The 16,755-nt window shown below is 41.3% G+C and overlaps 1 protein-coding gene across 1 annotated transcript in view; it reads right to left on the reverse strand.

Moving 5' to 3' along the window:
• LOC139722990 (3'-5' exoribonuclease HELZ2-like) overlaps positions 1–16,755 on the reverse strand; it is an 89,516-nt gene that overhangs the window by 19,006 nt on the left and 53,755 nt on the right. Inside the window, exons 27-32 of the mRNA XM_071634268.1 lie at positions 12,043–16,588; positions 11,160–11,248; positions 10,071–10,220; positions 7,623–7,760; positions 6,626–6,912; positions 1,719–1,915 (exon numbers count right to left, since the gene is read on the reverse strand). Of these exons, the coding sequence (XP_071490369.1) occupies positions 1,719–1,915; positions 6,626–6,912; positions 7,623–7,760; positions 10,071–10,220; positions 11,160–11,248; positions 12,043–16,588 (5,407 nt within the window). The remainder of the gene's footprint in view (positions 1–1,718; positions 1,916–6,625; positions 6,913–7,622; positions 7,761–10,070; positions 10,221–11,159; positions 11,249–12,042; positions 16,589–16,755) is intronic.

A 16,755-nucleotide genomic window follows, 5' to 3' on the forward strand; every position in this document is an offset into this window, starting at 1 on the left:
GTCCTGAAAATACGAATTCAGCAAAAGTACGCAAATTATTCACTCAGGTTTTTGGAGAATAGGCTTCAAGTATATCTTTCTCTCCAAAAATTTTTAAAAAAAATCAAAAGTTGTCTTTTACAACCGCAAAAAAAAAAATCGCATTATAATTAGGTACATGATTTTCGTAATGGCATAGTCAATGCTTTCACATCTTGTTCTTGCACCAGAACCACAATTCTTACCCAAGGTTCACTACATGTACCTACTAGTATTCTTACCGAGGGGAGGACAAAGAGAAAAAGAATCGGCTAATGAGGCTCATTTTTTTTCTCACCGCAAAATGTCTAATACGAACATTTTGAATAGTTCCCAAGATAAAATCTTGCGATAAATCGACATCTTCTTCTAAATCTGAGGTAAAATGTGAATTTCTTAACGTTTTTGCATTTTTGTATTGCATTCTATTTTTGCGGTTTCGGTCCTTATAAACGATTTGTGAGGCCAGTCTACGAGGTCCCGCGAGTATTGAAGATCGTAAGTACGCAGAAATATGCGTACGAAATTACTATGATGTCGGGCAATACCATACCAGCTGCATTATGTATTCAGTACTTCCCTTTCTCAAGGTGTGTATATCGAACTCTTTCTAGCGCTAATGATATTATGTAATGACACATTCATACACAAAAGGGGACTATACCTGGGTATTTTTATACCCTTTTCACCTCCCCCTCTTTTTCTACCATTCTGTCTTTAGTCCTAAAGTACGCCAACCTAAATTTCTCCTGGTATTCACTTTCATTTGGACAAGGAGACCGGCAATGACAGGCTAAAAACAATGACGATCACGTCAACGCAAATTATATGGATGTGCCGTGCGGCTTAGTTCACGAGTCAAGTTTTCGCTTGCTGGTACGCGTGCATACACAAGGACAAAGGCGTTTTCTTCTTTTGTATCTGATTGTATGTAAGCGTCGGGACGATTACAGTACATCAAACAGACAAAAGGATGAAAGGCTTGACCGTCAAAATAAAAGCTGACCTTCTCTGAGGGACAAAATGAAAGCATGCTTTCAGCCGTCCCGCAGGACAGCATCCAAGCGGAACAAGACGACTGGAACCTCATAGAAAAGACACGCAGACTCAATAGCGTACACACGCGTGGTTTACCAATGAGACTTTTGATTTATACACAGCTCACAGAGGGTGCGCTCACGCCGAATTTTCCCGGCGCGAAGAAAACATACCTTGTCGAAAAATCATGAATTTACTCTAAAAAATCCTATGTAAGCATACACAAATATTTAGTTCAAACGATAGATACAATTATCTGCTATCATTATATATCAATGGCAGTTTCATAGTGCAAGTAATTATGATACCACAAACACTTTAATGAGCAGGAGTTTTCTTGCTCTTCTTAGTCGCCGATCGGCGACCATGGCACGTCAGGACTATGGTCGCCGATCGGCGACCATGGCACGTTAAGAGTTAAAGGTCAAGAAAAATACAGAGAGTAATAAGAAAAATTTTGCTTCTTTTGACCATAACTTCAAAAATGTAGTCCTTTTTATGTAGTGACCAATATATCATTTAAAAGGTATTATTTTGTACTTTATGACACAGACCATACTTTAAAATCTTCAAAAATGGACTTATCAGTTTTTGCGAACAAACTCTTCACATGGAAGCTATGGTGATGCAAAGCACCGATCAACTCAAACAAGGCGACGTACCTCAGCTGCTTGTGATCTCCAATCAGTACAATCTGGTGCGGGAGAGTGTTGGTGAGAGGAATGAGCGTCTCAGGCTCATTGCACATGCCAGCCTCATCTACGATGCACTGGATGATATTCGTGTATTTCCTGATGCGCCCTGCACCTGCTGCATTGCATGTGCAGAGAACGACGGAATGCTTCTTCAGCTCTTCTTCCTGTGAACAAGAAAAATAAACATAGAAAAACTATTGAGTGACTCTAAAGTGACGTTAGACTAGTTAAATAATCATGGCTATTTTCTATGAAATTTCATTGCTAGGAACAAAGAAATCTGGTATACAAGATATTCAACCCGAACTAGGCGATGTATCACTATCGCGAAAAGCTATCGCCATGACGTTTCATGCTTTTTTCTTTTGAGTCTCCCGCATCTTTTGACACCAAATTTGCGATGCCTGGGAGTGGTTCCGAAGTTGCGCATAAATATGTATGTACATGTCAGACCAAAAAATGCTCAGAAAGTGAATTCGTGTACAATTTCAATGCAAACTGTGTTTCCAGGCAAATTTCATAAAAGCATGATTATTTGGGGGTTTTATTGATTGAAATCAATTAATAAAATATTTTCTTGTTCAGAACAATGTCGCGGACAAATTTCATCGAAAAAACGATGAAAAACATAAAGTCGAAAAAAACAATGAAATACATAAGATATTAAAAAAGAACAATAAAACACTTTTTTCTCTTACATTTGCTAAGGACACTAAAAAGAACATTTACACAAAAAATGTGCCTGTTTTGAGCTTCATTTAGTGATTTATACCAAATTGTCTCATTTTATGCATCATTACGCATAAATTAGCATAATTTAGCATAAATGACAATTTTTCAAAAAATTAACTTCATGGTACTTTAGATTACGTCATAGGCAATGTGTGTGCCAATTTTCATCGTGATCGCACAGTCGATGGCTGAGATCTGGAGGGGGGCCTGGGAGCCCCCCCCGGCTCTATCATCTACGTAAATAGCCCGGACTAGTTAGGGTTCAGTCTTGAATGACCTTCAGATATGATGTGCAACTTGGAGACAATATGTTTTAACCAGGGAGGTGAGAGGAAAAGGAGTGGGCACTGGATTAGTGTCTTTTGAACCATCCTCGGAGCCGCACTCCCCAAGAGACCACTCCACTAACTAGATTACTGCCGCTTGGCCGCACAGTGCACATGCGCAATCCTTGTCAACAGGCTGGTGGGTCTCACCCCTCCCTGGCCAGAACCGGGATTACTCCACGTGGTACTTGTGGGTGGTGTATACTGGTGCATTACTGGTGCATTACCCAGTGCTGTGCCTGCAAACAACACTGGTGCATTGTGATGTGCAGTGAACTGGTTGCATGGTCACATTTTGAATTTTGCAGCTAGTATTCAAGGTATTATAATTTATGTGCATTTACATGTCCATGTACTATGAGATTTCTTGGGAACAAATGTACTTTGCATGCTATTATGGTGAAATAACTTTTACATGAAATGGAAACAAATTAACACAGACTTAAAAACATTTAATAATAATGATTAGCAGCACCAATGATAATATACTGATTGTAAGAATATGAAGGAAACATGAACAGCTGAGTAGTGGAACACAGGCCCTAATAATGTCTGATGATAATAATAATTTTAATATACCAAGCTAGCACAGAAAATACCAACCACAACAGCAACAACCATCATACAAATACCCATTCAGCTTTCAAATAAGAACATGAACAGCCGAGTAGTGGAACACAGGCCCTAATAATGTCTGATGATAAATACCAACCACAACAGCAACAACCATCATAAAAATACCCATTCAACTTTCAAATAAGAATAAAACAAAAACAGAGAGACAGACAAAAAAAAAGCGCCATGGTGAATATCTTATCAGGCATACAGTGATACAGGACATGTGAGATAGTTCAGCTCTCACTGAACTCTCACATGTTTTCACCATACACCAGGCAAGGAGGCAAGTTATTTCACCAAGATTAGGTCCTATAGTAGTCTCCATCATGACCATTCTGTTGTAGATTCGAGCCCTCCTGCCTCAATATATCCCCAGCATACAACAACAAAAAAAAAAAAACATTCAAATAGTGTTTACATCCCCTGGAGATCTAAAATTGCTCACTAAAATATGTTAGTGGGACCAGAAAAAACATGTCTTGGCGGATGTACACAAGTTTCCCAAAAAATATGACAAGAGAACCAACAAGAGCGAACAATGAAGTGATACATCAGACTAAAGAAAACCCCCAACATCTGCTGATCTACAGGTGAATTTCGTCAGCACTAGTCAGGATTTACACTTGACATTGCATCGTAATTTGATTAAGACAAGAACAAAACAATGGCTATTGTTAAACAGTTACATTGTCAAAACTCAACTTCTTCTTGGCCGATTTTCAAAATGTTTGTATCTATCGAGAGCTGAATTCTTAGACTAGCAGGTCCCAAGAGTATATGCCGTGTGAGCCTGCATAAAGAATGTAAAACCCTCATACACGTCCTTGTGAACACACACAAGTCAACTGGCCTGTCCATACTCCTAATGATAGAGGGCCAAATCACCGCGGCCCCGAGGATCGAACATCAAACAGCAGTGATAACGATCAGACTGACCTCGTTACGTAAGAGGTCGTTTACTTGTTCGTTGGGGCACTGATCCCTTGTAATCCTGTGTTGAGTGATAGGGAAAACCCTCAGGGCAGAGTGCCCACTCCTTTTTGTCTCACCTCCCTGTTTTAACACATATCATGCTGAAGTTAAAGGGTAACTGCAAGGAAATGATTTTGTTTTTGCTTTATGACAGATAAACCAGTCATGCAAACGTATTACAGTTGCTATCATCAAAAATGTCTACGGACTTTGTTAAAAAAAAGAAATTATGAATTAAACATTTTGTTGGATTGATGTTCTGTGCCGATACATCACTTGATGCAATTGATGTAACATAGAGGGATATACCATGGGCTCCTGCACATTTAAAATGTCAAAGTATTTTAGCCCCCCCCCTCGACGTTTCGTGTGATTATTCCGCAACGCGTGATGCTCTCGCTGCGACATTTCATGACTTTTTTCTTTCAAGTATCGCACAACTTTTGAGACCAAATTTGTCACTCCTGGGCATACCGTTTTGAAGCCACGCCCCTTGAAAAAAATTTGTCGACCCAAAATTGCTCAAAAACGTGATTTTGTGTACAAATCCAATGTAAATTGTGTTTTTGCAATCAATTATATAAACACAAATGGTCAATTCCATTGTGACTTATGGGACAAAGTGACAATTTTTGGCAATTTCAAACCAGTATTTTGAGAAAATAGTTGCATCAAATGCATTTTTCTCAGTTCATGGTTAGATCTATCATATCACAGTTTATGAAAACACCATACTTAGTTTGAGAAGTATCATTGCATTACGTACAGCAACGAAAAATTGCTGTCGTGACTTATGGGACATTTGAGGACCACCGTTTTTCACATGGGAAAGTAAGTTCTGAAATATTCTTACACACAGAGTCTCTGGAAAGATATTTTCTTTCCTGAATGTAGCAAAGGGTTGGTGCTTACCCTGAGCCAAGTGGTATGAATATCTACTCATTGGTACAGTAGCAGGATAGGGAAAACCAGTGTGACTGATGGGACACAAAAACGTGACTTATGGGACGCTATCAACTACCACATTTTGAGATTGAGAGAATAATATTTACTGATACCGGAACAAGTTCTAAAACATCATAAAACCAATCTATGACCAAAGAACATTCAGAAAATAAGCCATCTGAGAATTACACATGCTGTATTATGGTCATAATAGTGTATCAGAAATGATACGTAAATTCTGCAAAAATTGGCAATTTTCATGAAAAATGAAGGTTTTTCGGACATAACTCCACTCCATGTTCACCGATGTTCACAAATGAGGTATCAAAATATCCGTTGTGAAAGGCTGCCTTGAGTGAACAATACCAGATCATCTAATTAAGCTTCATTAATCATCTATACTCAATAGTTTGATTTTCATAAAATGCAACCTTTCCGTGGAATTGACCAAATATTTTTATTTTCAATGGCTGATAATGATTTATTTTAGCCTGATTATGCTTTTAAAAAGTTATGCGACAAATATTGGCGAAAAAACAAAAACAAAAAGGAAAAAAAGGAAATACATAAGAAATTCAATAAACAATAAAATACATAAGAAATGATTTTGAAGCCGAATTTTTGCTTTAATACTATTATTGAGGATATTGAAAAGAAGATGTTCACCAAAAATAGAAGTCTTCGAGCTTTATTTTTTTTATTTATAGGCAAAAAAATTCATTTTGCATAAATTAGCATACATTAATTAATATAAAATGCATAAATTAAAATTTGAAAAATCTAACTATACAGTCTTGTAGATTACATTGGCCTCTACCTCAGTGCAAATTTTTGCGAGGATTGTGCGATCCACGACCGAGATCTGAAGGGGGGGGGGGCCAAAAAGGCCCCCCCGGTGGTTTCACGTCGCTCAAAAAACCCGGTGGGATTAGGGTTAACTCACTGAGAGACAAGAGTTAAGATAACAAACTTGAGATTATGGAACAACTATCAGATGTGTTATATTTCCTTTTGCCAGTACAAGGCATCCTTTTCGGCATTTTCCTCTATTTCGAAGTAGGCAACTGTTGCAAGCCAAATCTGGTGACAGGCTGCATGTATCCTTTGACAGGGAGTTGAAGTCCCTTTACCTTGTATCACGGAGGCATTAAGATACCCATACAAATAGGAGTAATGTAATTGGGGATGATCATGCCGTCTTAATGTTAAAAAAAAGAAAGAAAAATTTTGATCTGTATGTCCGGAATGTCGGTCACACAAAATGAGGGCATCAACACTAACCATTGCCAAAAGGAGAAGCTTCTTGTATTTTTTCTTTTCAGCATACGACACGCTGGTCATCCGTGAGAATTTGAGCTCCATTGCGCGGATGTCCGCTGCGTAGGGCGCCCCCGGTCTGCGGATGAGTCGGTGGAGAGTGATGTCTTTCAGGTCCTCGTCTGCTCCAGCTTCGTTGGCACGGCGCCACTTGGACGAAACACTCGGCATGCCCGGCAGAGGAAACTCCTTGTTCTCGATCATCTCGCTGTACACGCGCACCACCGAAATGTCAAACTTTAGCAGGTAACCTGCGATGCAAGAGAGACAACAACATATTGATCATTGGCGAAATGTCGCAACAAGTGAGTTTTATTCCAGTTTCTTGATTCAACTAATAATTGATCTTGTAAAGCCTACCACACGCAACTCTTGATTTCCTAGGCAATGAATTAGAATGGAAAACTAAGTGGGGAGTGAAACAGGGATGCGCTCTTGATAACAGGCTGTGGGAGCAGGGGCCAAATATTAGCTCAGTCAAATTAATAATGGGGTCTAAGAAGTTAAAACTAAACAACCCCCACCACATACACTCATACTCAAGCTGTTTCAAACAGTGATCACTTCTGCTTTTTAAAAAGAAGATAATTTTGGCCACAAAAACTGACAGAATTTCTGTAATACCAAATTGTATCTATGTTTCTCGAAAAATAAAAGGCTCATCCTAACTTGAGACAGTGTACCCGATAACACACTTGGGGTACAGACCTACATGGGTCAAGTGGCCCACAATGTTCTTTCTACCATCTTGTAATTATTATGTTTCTCTTTGCATATAACTCAAGGCATCTTCTCTTGAATCACAAATAGTTATAATGTCTATGACATGAGAATGCTAGAATCAGAAATTGAACTCGGAGGATGAGGGTGGGGATGCCAATAAACTTTGGGGAGCTGGACTACAGAGAAGACAGAATGATACACCTGGGTACTATAAAGTATATCTCATGTGTCCTCTTACTAGCAATGACATCCACTGCCTTGTTGGAGGGTCCGCAGTACAAGACCTGGGGTCTCCCTTTCCCTGTCGGTGGGACATGCTGGTTCACCAGGGTGAAGAAGTATGCTAGATACGCACCGGTCACTGTTTTTCCGGTTCCTGCACACATAGAAACAAGAGAATCATTTGTTTTTAATCGAAAATATACTTTCCTGCCAAGTTTTCAAAATTAATACCCTCGTCACGCTTATTCGGAATCAGCACGAATCAATCAGAACCAGCCGGAATTAAAGATTTTCCAAATTCGTGCCACATTCGGGGGAAAAATTCAAATTCTAGCAGTTTGGTTGGGAATACTGTTCGAATACTTGGAATGGACTTCCAATCCTTCTCGAATCATTCTTGCACATTCCAAATGAATTAGCTCTCTAATGCTGCTCAAATGTACTTGGAACGCTGGAGGAATATTCAGAATACTGTTAGAATGGGGTCAGAATCTTTAGAAAGCACTTTGAATGCCGCATGAGTGCGGTGCGATTGCTGCCCGAAGTCTGATGGTCGGTAAATGTCTCGCATGCAGTACAAACTCATTTCGAATGCGGTCAAAACGTTCCAGGAATGGCTACCAAATATACTTTGAATGTTCACAAATTCAAACAGAATGCAGCCCAAGAATTTTGAATACACTTAGAATGTACTTAAAATGCAACACGAGTGTCCCGTGTATGTCAAGAATTCCACCGGAATGGTCTCCAATAGCGTATAAAATGGTGATTTTCACCAGTCTTAACCCGATCATCCTTGGACCATATTGCTACAGATTGCTGTCCTCCAGCAAGACCTTCTTGAAAGAGAGTGTCTAGGCTAGTTACCCCCTGGGCAATTACCAAAGACCCTTCCTATGACCCTAACCCTAACCCTACTCCTAATCCTGAACCTAATCCTAACCCTAACCCAAACTCTAACTCTAAAGCAGTATTTAACTGGGATCAGATTGTTTCAAATGCTGTTAGAATGCCGTCAGAATATTTAGAATGCCGTAGAAATATTTAGAATGCCATCAGAGTCCAGTTAGAATATCTTTCGAATAAAAATCGATATTTCTCCACTTTGAATGCTCCTCGAATGTTTTAAGCATGCTTACAACATTTGGGCTGGCCACATGAATGGGCCCGAATGTTTGGAACACACTCAGAATGTCATCAGAAATTTTAGAATGCACTTCGAATATGCGGGAAGGCAGGAAGAATTTTCATTCCAACGGCATTCCGGCTCATTCTGCCTCTAGTGTGACGGGGGTATAAAACTTTAATCAATTTCCATGCTTTCAGGCATATCAAATCACTTCATGAACACAAATGTGAACAAATGAGATAATTACACATATTCAAACACCAACAATACGTAGCTACAATATGTTGCTGATAAAAACAAATATCAAGGCAATTACTACCGATTATGCTCCTCTGAAAACTGAAATTTCAAATTGAATCACGTCTGTCCCAAGTAAGTTTCTCATGCCACATTTGGACAACTGGGGTGTGGAGGCACTTTTCATCTGAGACTTCTTAATTCGGGGTGCACCTCTATATCTTGACTGCATGGACTTTCAAAACGTTAAGTGATTGGACATTTCATAGCTCTACATATGTCGAGAAGCATGTTCAGAAATGTACTAGGAAATAAGTTATTTTGTGAATGTGAAATCCCTAAAACCCTGATCAAAGTGAAATGCAGTTCTCATGCGCCTGCAAAACTTTTGATTTTCTTCTAAAATGTACTCATATGCACTAGAAATGTGTGAAATAATGCTGTAATAACAACATTTCAGTTGAGTAGATACAAACATGTCAATGCTTAGCGAAAAAGGTGTGCAGAAAATACAATAGTCTGAAAGCATACTTGATCGTGGTTGATACATAATCTTTAATAGTCGATAATCTCTTACAGTGTGTATCGACAAATAGGGCAACAGCAGTACTCACTGATCTTCCGCATAAAAGTGAATCTGATGCAGCTTGTTGGAAGGTACGATTACTACAGCATGATCAACTGCCACATATTGTTCTACCTAACCATAATGTTTTAATCTCAAAATACTCTTAACAACTTATTACCCTGCAAATCATATTTGCCAGGTCTATCTTGTTTTTGTTTTTGTTTTGAAGACCCTTTCCGAATTGTGGAAGTTGAGAACTGCACATATTACGAATTTTGAGTATTGTTCTACCTACCCATAATGTTTTAATCTCAAAATACTCCAAACAACTCACCATCCTGCAAATTATATTTGCCAGCTATCTTTTTTTTTTCCTTTTTTTCTGAAGACCCTTTCCAAATTGTGGAAGTTGAGAACTGCACATATGTTTTGAATAACTAGTGTATTGATGGCTTGCAGCAGAGTGATTTTTCCTAATTGAAGCTTGGGTGAAAATACATTGTACCTCAGGGTCTGCATTTTTTGTTTACCTGGTGGTCCCTGGATGACCGAGAAGCTGCTCTTGAGAGCCACCTGGACGGCTTCCTGCTGAGATCGATTGAGGGGATGGAGTGTTGTCCCCTCCACTCGGAAGTTCTTGAACTTTGCTCCCTTGTCCAGGGCAATTTTGGAGATTTGGTCTACGGAGGAATGCAAGAGATGGATAGAAACTATTAGACAGACGAATAGATAGACAGATATGGAGTAGATAGAGAGATAGATAGATACGCACATACATACATACCTACCTACCTACCTACCGTGCATACATACATACAAAATGTACATACATAATTAGATAAACAATAAATAGATAATTACGATGTAAATAGACAGACAATTAGACAGATATATATATGTATATATATATATATATATATATATATATATAGATGGATGGATATAAAGATATATAGAAAGATAGATGAATAGATAGATAGATGGATGGATATAAAGATAGATAGAAAGATAGATGAATGGATAGATGGATGGATAGATACATAGATGGATATATATATGGATAGATAGATGGATGGATGGATAGATAGATATACAGATGGAGAGAGGAAAGGAGAGGATGGGGAATGAGACACAGTGAGTCTTGGCTGGTATCGGTATAATCATTGTTCAGGAGCCCTGTGGGAATTAATGATGTATTCATTGTATTTCTTTCCCAGAACATGATTTTCATGTTTAATTTTTGTATCTGTTGACTATTTTAGATACCCTGAACTAGAAGAAGCAGTGGTATACCAAACTTATTGGTTGTCAGTGGTGATAAATAACTTCATACGATAACTGGTAAAATTTCCTGAACGCTACTGAATGAGTAAAACAAAGGGTCTTACCATGTAGCACTTCCGTCACTGAATTTCTATCACCACATTTTTATTTATTTTATTCATTTGATTATTTTTTGTCTCCCATGCTAAATTTAGGCAAGGGAAGACAAAGACTGTATTATGCTGTCATAAAAATAAAAAAAAAGTAATGAAAACCCAATATCTGGCTGTGATATCAAATACGTGAACTAAGCTACATGTATATAAAGGACAGCATAAAGTCAACTATAAACCAACCATCACTTGGCTTGCAAGTCTTGTGTAGACAGATGCTACGAATCAGGGCAGTAGAGTCTGGCAATGAGCGAATGGCACTGTCCAAGCGTCTGTAGAAAAAAAACACAAGCACATATACACAGTTGTAACTCAAAATGAAGATATGTGAACTCACAAAAATGCAAAGGAGGAGGAAGAGAATGTTTCCTACATCTATTTTGATGTCCCTGTGTTTGGGTTTTACATCAATTTGGCTCCTGGTATAAAAAGATAGGTGGCAAAACAAAACAAAAACAAAACAAAAAACAAAAAACAAAAACATACATTAACAAGTAAAACTTTCTGTCTTCTTAGGATCAGAGGTACATGAATGACCAACTTTGTATAATATGAATTGCATTAACCTTCATGAAAGCACAATACCATATGTCCAAAAAAAAAAAATTACGAGGAGACCCTCCACCACGGTCACTTTAAAAATAGCGAACCAATCCAAATACAAATTCAGGGTATGAAACTATAACTTATCACCCACATCTTACAGTAAACCCCATCCGATTTGCTCCTGTGATCAAAGAGAAATGAGGAGTTTTGTAGAGCATGTCGGGAATCCCATCCTTCCAAGTTCTGTCCATTGTGTTCACACATCATGCCATTCCAAGAGCATCAATTATTCAATTTGGAAGAATCAGACCAATGACATGCTTTACAAGATTCTCATTTCTCTGTGACCACTAAACCAAATTGAATGAGGTTTTCTGTAAAATGTACGTAAGATGTTATATTTTTAAGACCCTGAGGTGGCTTTTAGACAGTTAATTATCATATTGGATATTTTCAATGCAAAAATCTGGTTGATTTTTTTTTGGACATACTGTAATACTCTTGAGAGACCCTAACTCACCTTCCTGGCTCTGGTACGGGAATGAGTTCCACAGTGCATGTTCTCTGCTTGCCCTCCGCCTGATACAGCAGCACATCCTTTGGGAATGGTATTGAGGTTGTGTGCAGCTGAAAGGTGACTGTCATAAGCTGTGCCTTTGAGTCTGACTGGACATTAGTGGTGTGCCCATGGGCCACGAAGGTCTGCTCGGACCAGGCGTGCCGATTGTACGGTCCGATGGCCTCCTGCTTCTTGGAGCGGCTGTCCAACTCCCGCATCCTCAGGTGCTTGCGGCTGCTGACCTGCAGATGAGGGTATCGGATGCAGAGGAAGTCAAACTGGACATCTTCCTCTTCCTCCTGCTGCTTCTTGTCATCTTTTGCAGGCTGAAAGAAGTGGATGTCACGCTGCTCAAGGAAGTCAAAGGGCAGATTGAAGTATCCTTGGTAATTGTGGCCTTCCAGTTCTTGCCAAGTAATGGTGACATTGTGGATAACGATTGTGTCATCATTAGCTACTGCATCGTGGGCATTGACCATGGAGATGATGGGGAGCCAGGCCTTCTTATAGGCTACTATTGACTTCTCCCTTCCGGGAATGGTGGTGGCAACATCCGAAAAGCACGACACTGGGTTATCGCGGTGCTCAGCACAGATGTCCAGCATTGGGGTGAGGTTGAACAGCTGTATGTGAGGAGTGATCACTCCCTTGAACAGCCGGGCGTACATCTGAACCTGATTGATGTCTCCCCTGCGGAATGGCCGGTGGAAGTCAATGAACATCTGCTGCGTTCCCGATTCGTTCACATACTCGCAAGTGACTTCCACAGATGACGATCTGTCAGAGAACTGGCTCATCATGTCAGCAAACTGGTTCAATTCAGGGTTTCCACTGTCCACAGCTGATCTCACAGCCCTCTTGACTTGTGCAAAGTCTCCAGACTTCACACTGTTTTGGATATCTTCCCAGTTGTCTTCTGGCACATGAACAATCCATCTTCTGGCATCCAGTTCCATTGCATCTCTCCTGAGACCCTGTCTCTGCTGTCCATGGTAGTCATAAATTCTGTTCTTCCACAGAAGGTCGGCACAGTCTGATTCTGGGCCTGTCTCCGGCCTCTTTGATGGCTTCAAGGTGTTGAAATTCATCTTGCTCTGCATGGGGAGGATGTATGGACGGTGTGGAAACTGGAGCTTCAGACCCCTGTCAGAGAAGGCTTCAACAAAGGACAAGAGTTGCAGAGGAGCCTCTTGCAGCTTGAGTGCCAACTGAAGCGACTGGGACTCCTTGGAGAACCTTTGAGCATGGAAAGCCCGACTTGTACAGTGGTGTGTGATGTTTGCCAGTTCTCTCGCTTCGTAGGGGCACTCAAATCCTTGAGCAAGGCTATTGATGAGCAGCCGATGGACAACCAGGTCGATGAACCTTCGGATAGGACTGGTGAAGTGTACATATGTCTGCAGCTGAAGGGAATAGTGGGATCTCTGTGCAGGATCCAGATGGTCGGCCGAGTTGATGTACTCAGATCTTTCCATGATGTGATGGAATTCAGACAGAGCAACTGCCTGGAGTGGATGGTTGGCGTCAATGCACACGAGGTTGCGTACTTTATCCAGTCCTTTCTGGGCAATGTCGTCATCCGATGCCTTCACCAATTCCTTCCAAACCTCTTTTGTAATGGGAACTGTGGGCTCATCATCCTCACTTTCATCATCATCTTCAGCAACATCTTGTTCTACCCTTGTAGCAGCAGTAAGCCAGATGCTGTTACGAACACCATCTTTGTGAGTCACCTTCCACTCCTCAAGTCTTTCTGGATCTGGTGCCAGTTGCCTTCGCAGTGGCGTGCAATCTCCATATCTTGTGAGGAGATGTTCTCCAATGATTTGGTTGGCCATGATCATGAATTCCTCAATCAGGCTGTGAGATAAGGGATTCTTCACATCTCCATCATCATCTTCTGCATTGAAGATGTGCCTCTTCTCCCCAAGACGTGCTGCTCGTTTCTTGCTAGCCAAATCATGCAAGATCCGAATGGGTTGAACTAGGTCCTCAAGGCCCTCAGGGCAATCTCCATGAATAATGTCTTCTGCCTGACTGTAGGATAGCTTCTGACATGACCGAATGATTGAACGATAGACGTTTGGTGGGGCAACAGGTCTACCTAATGAGTCAAGCACAACTATCAGTGATAGAGCCAGCTTGTCCTTTCCTGGCTGCAAGCTACAAAGCTCAGTGCTCAGTCTCCTCGGCAACATGTGTATCGGTTTCTCATGGAATGAAGGGTAAAAGGACGTTGCGTGTAATCGAGCCTCTTCATCCAGTTCTGAACCCTTCGGAATGAAGTAAGAAACATCAGCAATGTGAACCCCAACCTCAAACCTGCCTTGTCCGAGAACTACCACACTTACAGCATCATCAAGGTCCTCTGAATCTTGGGGATCAATGGTGAATATCTTTTTGTCCGTCAGATTAGGTCTCTGTTCGTACTCTGCCTTTGGGATAGTCCATTCAGGTGGAAAGTTAGCTTGAAGGTAATTATCCACAGCTACCTTGAATTTGTCTTTCACACCATGCACCAACTTCAGAATGTGGAGGCCTTGCTTAGCAGTTGTTCCTGGTTCCAGCTCTTCTACAACAACTCCCATGGGATAAGGAGTTTTTGGATACCACTTCCAAAAGCGAACAACAAAGAGCTTGTGTGGACGCTCCTTGTTGGTGACATAGACATTTCTCTCTGGCTGATACTTGCCTCTAGTCTTGGCAGCTTCTCGCGAGATGGTGTGAATAGTCACTGTGACAACATTCTTCCCCTTTGTTTCATTTGTACCCTCTTCATTCTTGACAATGAAGAGCTTGGGGAATGTTCTGTCAACTGGCACCATCAAGTTGTTACTGAAGGGATCTAGAGTACACACTATCTTGCGGAGATAAGGGTCAGTGTCTCTCTTCAGTATGTGCACAACTTTGCCATAGATCTTATTATCTTCTTCTTCCTGCACAGACTCCTCCACTCCCTCTAGAATCTCTGGTACTTCTGTGTCTTCGATGATTTCAATGATGACCTCATCATTGTCCAGGGCTTGACCTCTGCGCTTCTTGCTTGTGATGGAAATGACCTCCAATGCCTTGCGCTCCACTGGAATGGCATACGTCATTCCCTTAAAATCATACCTGAAAGTGCAGATCTTGAATTTCTCAGGTTCAGTCACTGTCTTTTCCAGATAGGTATCCTCTGTCTCTCCGCCTGGTTCTCCGCATGGCTCATCTTCATCTGAGTCGTAATCTTCTACCTGGCTAAGAGCCCTCCTCGGCAGATGTCTGGGGAGAAGAGCAATGCGGCCTGCTCTCTCAACCATGCGGAAATTGGTACCAGCATTGTTCTGAAGATCTACATTCGCTACAGGAGGAGCTGCAGGCTGGGCTGCAGGAGATGGCTTGGTGGTACGCTGTGCATGTGCCTGTGGTTGTACTTTAGGCTGCGCATTTGTCTCTGGCTGTGCCTGTGGTTGTGCTTGGGGCTGTCCATGTGCCTGTGGTTGTACTTGGTGGTGTGAATGTGTCTGTGGCTGTGCATGAGGCTGTGTAAGGGGCTGCTGCTGCTGCTGCAATGGTGGCGGTGGCTGAGTCTGTTGGTGATGCTGCCAGAAGTCTTGTTGCTGATCTGGCAGCGGTGTTGGTCTCTTCAGAAAATCTCTCTGGTATTCATTCACTTCAAAGGTATCTTGAAATTGAGGCTCTGGGATATCTTCACCTCTTCTCACAATCCGAGGAGGTGAGGGTTCTGGGGAAGAGTCAATTTCTGAATCTGCAGCATCTTCCTCAGTGGACTCACCAGTTTCACTTCTTTCGCGGAGCTCTTCTTTGGTATCCACTTGGACCTGCCGACGTAGCTCTTCCAGGAGGTCGTCATCTTGGATGTCCTGTTCAAAATCCTCAAACTCATCATCATCACCAGAGTCGTCAATGTTCTCTGGGGCAAGGCTGCCTCTTGCATTTGCTTCTGGAAGTGTCGGAAATTCATCACTGTTGAGGCGCATGTACGCGGCGTGATGTCCACTGGCTCCTGGCTGAATGAACGTTGTAGATTTAGTCCAAATGTTTTGTCCTTGATTCCACGAGGACACGATGTCCTGCGTCTTGCCATTGACGGAAGGAGCGCTCGCTCCTTTCTGACGGGTTGGAGTGGATGCTGCTTTGCGTGGGTGGAAAGTAGCGGCACTGGGATTGAGCCGTTGCTTGGCAGCTGCGATCTCTTCCTGGATCATCTCCATTGTGGTTTCTTGGGGGACAATGCTGTTGTTCCTTTGGCACTCCTGGAGATACCGCACCCAGGTCATGTGACAGCTTCCCACAGAGCACAGTGCTACTGGATCACCAACGACAATGATGAGTGATTTGGCCCGGGTGAAGGCTGTGTTCAGCAGATGCTCATCTGACAGGAATGCGTAGTAGAATTCGCTCTCGTGCTGAGTTCCTGTGCCTTGGGGAATGGCTGTGATGTGGGCTTTATTGAGCGTTTCACGAGTCCGAACAGTGCTAATCACAATGGCGCGGAACTGCTTGCCTGCACACAAATACATAGTCAAGGAAGAGTTACCAAGGTTTGTCTGTGCAAGACATTATATATATTTTATACACATACATATATATATATATATATATATATATATATATATATAACTTTATTTTAGTTGACAAAAAAAAAAAAATGCATTCTCAGGGGAATGACAC

This window comes from Diadema antillarum, unplaced genomic scaffold (assembly GCF_040938485.1).
Source record: "Diadema antillarum isolate AM-2024a unplaced genomic scaffold, OU_Dant_1.0 scf00000179, whole genome shotgun sequence".
Lineage (NCBI taxonomy): Eukaryota > Metazoa > Echinodermata > Echinoidea > Diadematoida > Diadematidae > Diadema > Diadema antillarum.